At 49.8% G+C, this 11748-nt stretch overlaps 1 protein-coding gene across 2 annotated transcripts in view; it reads left to right on the top strand.

The window, feature by feature from the left end:
- The window catches only part of cunh18orf54 (chromosome unknown C18orf54 homolog), a 24590-nt gene extending 14051 nt beyond the window's left edge, over positions 1 to 10539 (top strand). The window contains exons 8-14 of one of the 2 annotated variants that reach the window (XM_055159916.1): positions 410 to 459; positions 1801 to 1888; positions 4163 to 4249; positions 4914 to 4993; positions 8879 to 8916; positions 9679 to 10021; positions 10068 to 10539. In XM_055159916.1, the coding sequence (XP_055015891.1) occupies positions 410 to 459; positions 1801 to 1888; positions 4163 to 4249; positions 4914 to 4993; positions 8879 to 8916; positions 9679 to 9904 (569 nt within the window). In that variant the 3' untranslated portion in view covers positions 9905 to 10021; positions 10068 to 10539. The other variant, XM_055159917.1, reaches the window with a different exon arrangement.
- Positions 10540 to 11748: the final 1209 nt, after the last annotated feature.

Raw genomic sequence — 11748 nt, 5'->3', positions numbered from 1 at the left:
TTAAAAGTAACCTTCCCAACACTGGTCGTTTCTGATTTATGGGTCTGCGCCGAGGTTTATGCTCCACAGCGCTAAGACGGGACGATTTAAGACATTCGTGTTTACAGAATGAAGCGGGTAAGTGGAGTAAGGGAAGTGCGTGTAGGACGGACGCGGAGACGAGCGATCGCGGGTTTCACCGTCTGCGGCGCTTCGACACGTGGGGAGAAAACTCCAGAGGTGCAGACGCTCTGAGTCATGTGATCGGAACATGAACTCAACTGTGTGTGTAGTGATTTTGTCTCACTTTAAACTCACCGACTGTTTGTGTGTTTTTGTGTGTTTGGTGTGTTTGTGTGTTGGTGTGTTTGTGTGTTTGTGTGTGTGTGTGTTTGTGTGTGTGTTGGTATGTTTGTGTGTTTGTGTGCAGACTATGGCTCCTTTGCTCCGTCCTGGGTCCAAGAACTACACGACGATCAGGTAACACACACACAAATACACACAAATACACACACACGCACAAATACACACACACATACAGAAGCTGTCAAAATTATTCTTTATCTCTGTATTTGAGCCTCTGTGTTTCAGTAGATGACACCTGCAGGGGGCGCTCATCTAAAACTACTAGAGGTGTATCGATATTGTTGATGTCTCGATACGGTCGTGGTCTGGTCTTGTATTAAACTGAGCGTCTTTAGATCAAAATCAGAGTGTTGAGTCTGTTTTGCTCAGTAAACTACATGGACCATGATCCTTTGCGGCGGCGGTTGGCCTGTGCGCCGCTGTGGACGCACCAGACACTTTAAGTCTGAGCTCCACAAACATTTTGTGTTTGTGACGAGAAACGAGAAAAAAGAGAAAAGTTGACGGACAAAGAGCGAGAAAAACTCCAACATGAGAAGGACCTGGATAAACCCACACGCCCAAAACGTTCAAGAAGGTTTCACTAAATCAAGTCGAGACAAAAAACTCTACGTGAAACTTTTACACCAGAACTGCCTCAAACAGCTCAAGAAAAAACAAACACATCACAGAAAATAAAGAGATTTGATCCAGTTTCCACGGTGACAACGTCGACTCTAAAAGGTTTAAGAGGAAAAACTGGAACTGAAATATAAAATATCATCACATTTAAATTTGTTTTTATTTCCTACGACGACGACTCAAATCTACACTGAGTAATAAAGTGTTTAATGCAGATTTATGAACATTTTACACAAACTAAACTTAAAGTCACATGACTCATTTACATAAACTAACGTCTCTGATAAAAACAGTTCGTCCTTGTGGCTGATGTGGTTCAGTTTCTGTCGGACTAAACGACTCGACTCCTCGATTCTCCTCATAAACTTTTATTACAATTGTTTATTTTAGAATTTTTCACTTCAGTGTCAAATTTTTTTCACTCTGTTCAAAAAGTCACTGATCTGAAAATGAAACTGAAACTCAAAGTGTTTTATAATGTCACTCTGTTATTCTGTAGAATATCGTGAGCCTCCATATCACAGTAAATATCGTATCGTGAGGTTCAGACCGTGACGATATCGTATCGTGACACGCCTGCGTAACTTTTTGGTGGCAGGTCCGTCACCTGTTCTGTCTGGAATGTTCCACAATGCGACTTTAAACAACTCGACTTTACATTTATTCAATCACAGGAGGATTTATGGCTCAAAAACACCCAGAAAAACAGACATTGTGACTGTGAGCGGGGTCGCCTCTCCACAGATCTGACCTGGAACTGTGTCCGGTTCAGTTTCCATGAAGACAGAAAAGAAAGTTACACAGTGCAGCTTTAAATGTGTGTGTTGTTTGCAGGTGGACAGTGAGGAGGCGCTGAAGAGTCTCCGTCTGCACTTCGCTCAGCGCATTTCACACACGAGCCCTGACTCCACCCACTACAGAGGTACACGCACACACACGACCCCCGACACACACACTACCCCCGACACACACACACACACACACACACACACATGACCCCCGACACACACGAGCCCCGACTCCACCCACTACAGAGGTACATGCACACACACGACCCTCGACACACACACACGACCCCCAACACACACACCACCCCCGACACACACACACACACGACCCCCGACACACATGAGCCCCGACTCCACCCACTACAGAGGTACACACACACACACACACGACCCCGACACACACACACACACACACGACCCCCGACACACATGACCCCTGACTCCACCCACTAGAGGTACACACGCACACACGACCCCCGACACACACACACACACGACCCCCCACACACACACACGACCCCTGACTCCACCCACTACAGAGGTACACGCACACACGACCCCGACACACAAACACGACCCCGACGACACACACACACACACGACCCTCGACACACACGAGCCCCGACTCCACCCACTACAGAGGTACACGCACACACACAACCTCCGACACACACAGGACACACGATCCTCGACACACACACACGACCCCCGACACACACACACGACCCCTGACTCCACCCACTACAGAGGTACACGCACACACGACCCCGACACACACACACACACACACCCCAACACACACACGACCCCCGACACACACACACACACGACCCCGACACACATGAGCCCCGACTCCACCCACTACAGAGGTACACGCACACACGACCCCCGATACACACACACGACCCCCCCCCACACACACACACACACACGACCCCCGACACACATGACCCCTGACTCCACCCACTACAGAGGTACATGCACACACGACCCCCGACACACACACACGACCCCCCACACACACACACACACACACTACCCCCGACACACACGAGCCCTGACTCCACCCACTACAGAGGTACACGCACACACACACGACCCCCGACACACACACACACACACACACACACATGACCCCCGACACACACGAGCCCCCGACTCCACCCACTACAGAGGTACATGCACACACACGACCCCCGACACACACACACGACCCCCAACACACACACCACCCCCGACACACACACACACACGACCCCCGACACACATGAGCCCCGACTCCACCCACTACAGAGGTACACACACACACGACCCCCGACACACACACACACACGACCCCCCCCCCACACACACACACACACGACCCCCGACACACATGACCCCTGACTCCACCCACTAGAGGTACACGCACACACGACCCCCGACACACACACACACACGACCCCCCCACACACACACACGACCCCTGACTCCACCCACTACAGAGGTACATGCACACACGACCCCCGACACACACACACGACCCCCGACACACACACACACACGACCCTCGACACACACGAGCCCCGACTCCACCCACTACAGAGGTACACGCACACACACAACCTCCGACACACACAGGACACACGATCCTCGACACACACACACGACCCCCGACACACACACACGACCCCTGACTCCACCCACTACAGAGGTACACGCACACACGACCCCGACACACACACACACACACGACCCCACAACCACACACGACCCACGACACACACACACACACACGACCCCCGACACACATGAGCCCCGACTCCACCCACTACAGAGGTACACGCACACACGACCCCCGATACACACACACACACGACCCCCCCCCCACACACACACACACACACGACCCCCGACACACATGACCCCTGACTCCACCCACTACAGAGGTACATGCACACACGACCCCCGACACACACACACGACCCCCCCACACACACACACACACACACGACCCCCAACACACACGACCCCTGACTCCACCCACTACAGAGGTACACGCACACACGACCCCCGACACACACACACGACCCCACACACACACACACACGACCCTCGACACACACGAGCCCCGACTCCACCCACTACAGAGGTACACGCACACACACGACCCCGACACACACAGACACACGACCCCGACACACACACACACACAACCCCCGACACACACGACCCCTGACTCCACCCACTACAGAGGTACACGCACACACAGCCCCCGACACACACACACATGACCCTCGACACACACGAGCGCCGACTCCACCCACTACAGAGGTACACACACACACGACCCCCGACACACACACACGACCCCCGACACACATACACACAAGCCCCAAACACACAGTGTGACTGTGACTTTCTTTCAGACCGGAGACTCGAGTCCCTGATCCAGAAGGCAGACCAGGTCCTGGACTCTCTTCAGAACTCAGCCACAGGAAGTCCAGTCCCTCCAGGTCAGACCCACAGTCCAGACCCACAGTCCAGACCCACAGTCCAGACCACAGTCCAGAACCACAGTCCAGAACCACAGTCCAGACCCACAGTCCAGACCCACAGTCCAGACCCACAGTCCAGACCCACAGTCCAGAACCACAGTCCAGAACCACAGTCCAGACCCACAGTCCAGACCCACAGTCCAGACCCACAGTCCAGACCCTCCAGGTCAGAACCACATTAACCTGAGCACAAACACGAGGCTTTAGGCTTTAGTGACTGTGGGGGTGTTGTACATGTACTTCTATGATGTACTGTTCAGCGGTTACTGTGGAGACTGGATGTACACGTCAGGGCTGGTATCGCTAAGAAGCTGCCGATACGATTCACAGGCCACGATACGATACGCTTTCCGATACGGTGCATTTTTGATTCAATATGAGTGAAAACGTTTAAATCTCGACTCTGATCCTAAAAAGTTTGTGAAACGTCAGAGTTTGTGCAGAAAAAACACAAACAAACAAACCAAACGGTGAAGACGTCACATGACTGTCACTCAACACAACATCACTTCATCAAATCAAAGTGAGTCTCCCAGAGTCTCCCAGACAGACCAGGGCCTCCTGTTAGCGCCACAGTCTCCAGGACATGAAGGGACGACAACAGAACCTTTGTTTGTTTCAGTGAGTCCAGAACCGAGACAGAACCTGGAACCAGAACCAGAACTAGAACCTGAACCAGAACCTGGGACCCGGAACAACCAGGTACCTGCTCCTCACTCTGTCCTCACTCTGTCCTCGTGTCCTCACTCCTGTCCTCGTGTCCTCACTCCTGTCCTCACTCCTGTCCTCGTGTCCTCACTCTGTCCTCGTGTCCTCACTCTGTCCTCACTCCTGTCCTCGTGTCCTCATGTCTCGTGTCCTCACTGTGTCCTCGTGTCCTCACTCTGTCCTCATGTCTTTATTCATGTCACCTCCTGTCCTCACTCTGTCCTCGTGTCCTCACTCTGTCCTCGTGTCCTCACTCTGTCCTCGTGTCCTCACTCCTGTCCTCGTGTCCTCACTCTGTCCTCGTGTCCTCACTGTCCTCACCTGTCCTCGTGTCCTCCTCTGTCCTCACTCTGTCCTCGTGTCCTCACTCTGTCTCGTGTCCTCACTCCCTGTCCTCACTCCTGTCCTCGTGTCCTCACTCTGTCCTCGTGTCCTCACTCCTGTCCTCGTGTCCTCGTGTCCTCACTCTGTCCTCATGTCCTCACTCCTGTCCTCGTGTCCTCACTCTGTCCTCACTCTGTCCTCGTGTCCTCACTCCTGTCCTCACTCCTGTCCTCGTGTCCTCACTCTGTCCTCATGTCCTCACTCCTGTCCTCGTGTCCTCACTCTGTCCTCGTGTCCTCACTCTGTCCTCGTGTCCTCACTCTGTCCTCGTGTCCTCACTCCTGTCCTCGTGTCCTCACTCCTGTCCTTGTGTCCTCATGTCCTCTGTGTCCTCATGTCCTCACTCTGTCCTCGTGTCCTCACTCTGTCCTCGTGTCCTCACTCTGTCCTCGTGTCCTCCCTCTGTCCTCATGTCCTCGTGTCCTCACTCTGTCCTCGTGTCCTCACTCCTGTCCTCGTGTCCTCACTCTGTCCTCGTGTCCTCACTCCTGTCCTCGTGTCCTCACTCCTGTCCTCGTGTCCTCACTCCTGTCCTCGTGTCCTCACTCCTGTCCTCGTGTCCTCACTCTGTCCTCGTGTCCTCACTCTGTCCTCGTGTCCTCACTCCTGTCCTCGTGTCCTCACTCTGTCCTCGTGTCCTCACCCCTGTCCTCACTCTGTCCTCGTGTCCTCACTCTGTCCTCGTGTCCTCACTCCTGTCCTCATGTCTCCTCCTCTCTGTCCTCGTGTCCTCACTCTGTCCTCGTGTCCTCACTCCTGTCCTCGTGTCCTCACTCCTGTCCTCACTCTGTCCTCGTGTCCTCACTCTGTCCTCGTGTCCTCACTCTGTCCTCGTGTCCTCACTCCTGTCCTCGTGTCCTCACTCTGTCCTCGTGTCCTCACTCTGTCCTCGTGTCCTCACTCCTGTCCTCGTGTCCTCACTCCTGTCCTTGTGTCCTCGTGTCCTCACTGTGTCCTCGTGTCCTCACTCTGTCCTCATGTCTTTATTCATGTCCTCCTGTCCTCACTCTGTCCTCGTGTCCTCACTGTGTCCTCGTGTCCTCACTCCTGTCCTCGTGTCCTCACTGTGTCCTCGTGTCCTCACTCTGTCCTCGTGTCCTCACTCCTGTCCTTGTGTCCTCACTCTGTCCTCATGTCCTCGTGTCCTCACTCTGTCCTCGTGTCCTCACTCCTGTCCTTGTGTCCTCACTCTGTCCTCATGTCCTCGTGTCCTCACTCCTGTCCTTGTGTCCTCACTCTGTCCTTGTGTCCTCACTCTGTCCTCGTGTCCTCACTTTTTCACTCTGTCCTCACTGTGTCCTCACTGTCCTTGTGTCCTCGTGTCCTCACTGTCCTTGTGTCCTTGTGTCCTCAGCCTGGTCCTCTGGAGGCGGTCAAACAGATTCTGTTCAGACTTCAGTCCGTGGAGGCCGAGCTGCACCGGAGACAAGACGCACAACAGAGGACACCACAGGACAGACAGGGGACACTACAGGACAGACAGGGGACACTACAGGACAGACAGGGGACACTACAGGACAGACAGGGGACACCACAGGACAGACAGGGGACACTACAGGACAGACAGAGGACACTACAGGACAGACAGGGGACACTACAGGACAGACAGGGACACTACAGGACAGACAGGGGACACTACAGGACAGACAGGGGACACTACAGGACAGACAGGGGACAGACAGGACAGACAGGACACAGGACAGACAGGGGACACTACAGGACAGACAGGGGACACTACAGGACAGACAGGGGACACTACAGGACAGACAGGGGACACTACAGGACAGACAGGGGACACTACAGGACAGACAGGGGACACTACAGGACAGACAGACAGGAGACACTACAGGACAGACAGGGGACACCACAGGACAGACAGGGGACACTACAGGACAGACAGGGGACACCACAGGACAGACAGAGGACACCACAGGACAGACAGGGACAGGGACACCACAGGACAGACAGGGGACACCACAGGACAGACAGGGGACACCACAGGACAGACAGACAGGGACACTACAGGACAGACAGGACACTACAGGACACCACAGGACAGACAGGACTACAGGACAGACAGGGGACACTACAGGACAGACAGGGGACACTACAGGACAGACAGGGGACACTACAGGAAACCCTGACGCAGGTGTGTCCTCAAAACCAAACACACATCCTGAATTTCAGACTTTGAGTCATCGTCCAGTTCACACTGTGACTGATCCTGTGAAAAAGTGAAACCTCCATGTTTGTTTTCCCAGTGGGACGTGTTTATTGTCAAAGTCGATCTTTTCAAGTCTTTTGAACCATTTCACTTTTGTTTCTGGTTCTGATATTGTCATATTTTAGTTTTGGGATTCGGACGTCGTAATCGTGTGGTTGTTGGATCCAAACAGTGGAAAACAACTCGAGAAACGGACTTCAGAATCAGATGTGTGTGACTCAAACCTCCGTTCAAACTGTTTCTCTTCCCAACGGAATTGAAAACTAGTGAAAGGTGAAGGTGATGGGCAGGATTGATCCACAGGAAGAACCAAAAAGGAAACATTTGTCTGACTAAGAAATCATCCCTGAGTTTACAGAGAACATTTTGTATGTGGAGCCACGACAAAACAAAATCCCGTTTGTTACACTTTATAATAACTACACCTTACTTAGCCTTAATAAAGCATGAACAAAGACTTAATTAATAATGAACAAAGATTTAATTAATAATGATTCATGTTTAGTAAATGCTTAATAAAACATAATTTGTCTTCACTTTAGAAAAGCTCTAAAAAAGACTTAACTGCCTGAATGATCATTGTATTACATTATTAGTAAATCATTCTCTCATAGTTTACTAATGATTAATAAATGCTCAAATGGTTAGTTCATGAGTAATTAAGTATGAAATAATTATGAATAACTATTTACAGCACAGGCAAATAAAGTGCAAGTGCTAATTAAGGTAGTAATTAAATAGTTACTAAGTGTGAATCATTATTACTTAAGTCTTTGTTCATTATTAATTAAGTCTTTGTTCATGCTTTATTAAGGCTAAATAAGGTGTAGTTGTTATAAAGTGTAACAGACTGAGCTGCACTTTCTTGTTCTTGTGGTTTTACACAAACATCACGTCTTGGTCTTTGCAGTGGAAGGTGTTTCTTGGTGAACAGTTGGAGACTTTCACTTTGGCGTCGACTTTTTAAATTTATAACCGAGGTTGAGCGAAGGATCAGGATTTTGTTTTGATGGATCAATCCTGCCCATCACCTTCACCTTTCACTGTTTTTCAATTCCGTTGGGAAGAGAAACAGTTTGAACGGAGGTTTGAGTCACACACATCTGATTCACTTTTACATTTACAAAGTTCAACAAACACATTTCTGGAGTCGTTTTCCGCTGTTTGGATCCAACATGACCTGAAGTCCAAAATTCATGATGTATTTATTCCTGGAGTTGTGTTTTGTTTCTTTCACACGTTTGACTTTTTCTTTTCTGTGTTTGTGTCAGAGTCCAGAGGAGGATGAGGAGGAACCTTCACTGCAGAGGTCAGAACATGAACCTGACCCTGGACCAAAGACCTGGACCAAAGACCTGGACCAAAGCTCTGGACCAAAGCTCTGGACCTGGACCAAAGCTCTGGACCAAAGCTCTGGACCAAAGCTCTGGACCAAAGCTCTGGACCAAAGCTCTGGACCAAAGACCTGGACCAAAGACCTGGACCAAAGACCTGGACCAAAGACCTGGACCAAGTGGGGTTTAAGACGAGACTTAAAACTCTCCACCGTGTCGGGGCGTGGCACAGAGAAGGTCCTGTCCTCCTTTGGTCTCAGGCCCCTGGAGCTGGACCTCGGACCTCAGAGCACAGAAGAATAAATCTGGATGAGGTCCGAGACGTAACAAAGCTTTTAAGACCAGAATCTGAACTCTTTTGGACCTGGATCCGAACCTCGTACCAGGTCCTGCTCTAAATCGGTTCAGATCCAAGTCTAAACCGGTTTAGACCTGGACCTGGTACGAGGTTTAGACCAGGATCCAATCAGAACCTTCCCCACCTCCAGACGCTGAGTTGAATAAAATAAAGAGGATTTAAGGAGTTTTCCACGTGGACCTTAATTCAGAATTATTATTTCCGTGTAAACTCCAAGGAGAAGATTTGAATTCAGAATAAAAAACTTCATGTAAACGTAAAATCTGTAAAATCTTAAATCCATCAGGAGTTGATTTATTTATTTATGTTTTTTATAACTGGATGTGTCTCGTTTGTGTCATTTCATTTTTTCTAACTCTTCCCGTGTCGATGATTCCAGAGCTCTGCATCACCTGAGCCGCCTGAAGCTGCTCGTGGAGAAACCTGAAGAACCCCGCGGCCTCCAGAACCTCCAGAACATCCAGAACCTCCAGAACATCCAGAACCTCCAGAAACACCAGAAACACCTGAGAGAAGAAGAGGAGGAGGAGGAGGAGAGAGACGAGGGGCGCTTCTCCTCCTGCTCCAGCCACGACCAGCAGAAGGCGCTGGGAGGACGACCGTAGATCATAAACGGACACGCCTGACCCGCTCCACACGACCCAAATCCAGACCTGAACACGAAGAACCGACCAACCAGACGCCTTCAGTCCTGTGGTCGCCCCAGAGGAGACCTGAGGAACCTGAGGAGCCTGAGGAACCTGAGGAGACCTGAGGAACCTGAGGAACCTGAGGAACCTGACTCAGAGAAAACTTTTATTTGGACTAAACGAGAGAAGGACTTGTTTTCTCCGAGCTTTTCCAGGATCAGACACTAAAATATTGAACCTTTAACCTGTGAAGAGATTTTAGAATTATAAAAGTGAAACGTTCCAGAAGGAGCAGAACGAAATCAACTAAAAACACTTACACACGTTTCTGTTTATTGTCAACTGAACGGAGCACTTCTGCTAATCAAGAAGCTCAGAACCGACGCTTAAATGACGTTTCACAGAAGCAAGAAAGAACAAAATGAGAGAAATGCTCCTTAGATCTGCAGATTTACTCCATGTCGTTCATATTTGAAATTAAACTTACATCTTGATCTTTATAATCTGTTACCTGTAGTTGTTTTTGCTTCTTTTCTGTTTATCCAGATCATTTCTGTTTTTCACACTTCTGCTCACACAGGAAATAAAAAATACTTGAATATAAAATAAAAGTGTGTAGATTTACTCTTAAATATAGAGATAATCATCCATCCATGTTCTTCCTCTTCGTCTCTCCTGGTTGGACATGAAAACCTCCTCAGGCGTCTGAAACACACGTCCTCTCGTCTTTTTCCCGTCGAGAACCACGACCTCGGGTTTGGAGGAGCCGATCTTCACCCCAGACGCTTCACACTCGGGTCAATCCGCCCCAGAGCTGCAGGTCCTGACGTGGGCGTGACAGTTTACGTCACGCTGGGCTTGTACTGGTGGAGCTGGAAACGGAGGGTGAGCGACAAAATGGAGTCTTGAAAATAATAATAAATCTTTAATTATAAAGCAATTTTAAAAACAAGGTTTACAAAGTGCTGAAAAAGCCACAAAGAACAAAAAACATAAAAACAGCATCGAGAAAAGCACAAATTCAATTAATTATAATAAATTCATTAATAAAATAGAATAAGAATAAAGATGATACTGATGGTGCGAGCCTCATCTCCTCAGGCAGGTCGTTCCAAAGCCGAGGCGCCCAAACTGAAAAGGCTCCATGGACTTTGGAACAGCCACAAGGACCTGAGGATCTAAGGCTGAAGAGGAACAACCACAGGGACCTGAAGATCTTAGGCTCCTACGGGGTTAAAAGTTCTGAAATGTAACCTGGTGCAAGACCTAAACGAGCTTTTCACAGACACACGTCACGTCTCTGCAGGTTAAACGAGCTTCACATTGGTTCTATTCGTGATGTGATTTACAGTTCAATCCCTGCACAGTTTTTAGGTTAACGAGGCCGACAGAAGATCAGTGTTTCTGACAGGAGGGGGCGGGGCATCAGCATGGGAGCACATCATGATGGACCATAACATCGTCCATCCGAACTACCCTAGTGGGAGGTAGATCCGTGCGTCGTCGGCACAGCAGTGGAAGGACACGTTATGGTGGGCTATAATGTGTCCGAGGGGGAGCATATAAATAGAAAATAAAATGGGACCTAAAACAGAACCTTGTAGCACACCACAGGTAACAGGCAGAAGAGGAAAAACTGTAGTGACCGCAAAGGTTCTGTCTAAAAGAGAGGAATAAAACCAATCAAGGGCAGTGTCCCGGGTTCCAAACGACTTTTTGAGGTGATTCATTAATAAGAATAATAATAAGAGATTAAAGAGCCCATCTCCTGTAAAATCCACTTTTCAGATCTTTCTTCTTCTCAGAGTGATGTGTGGCCT

This window comes from Boleophthalmus pectinirostris, unplaced genomic scaffold (assembly GCF_026225935.1).
Source record: "Boleophthalmus pectinirostris isolate CB_2022bp ecotype Guang Dong unplaced genomic scaffold, ASM2622593v1 HiC_scaffold_2825, whole genome shotgun sequence".
Taxonomy (NCBI): Eukaryota; Metazoa; Chordata; class Actinopteri; order Gobiiformes; family Gobiidae; genus Boleophthalmus; species Boleophthalmus pectinirostris.
The sequence above is the reverse complement of the archived record's forward strand: the minus strand, read 5'-3'. Positions and strand labels throughout refer to the sequence as shown.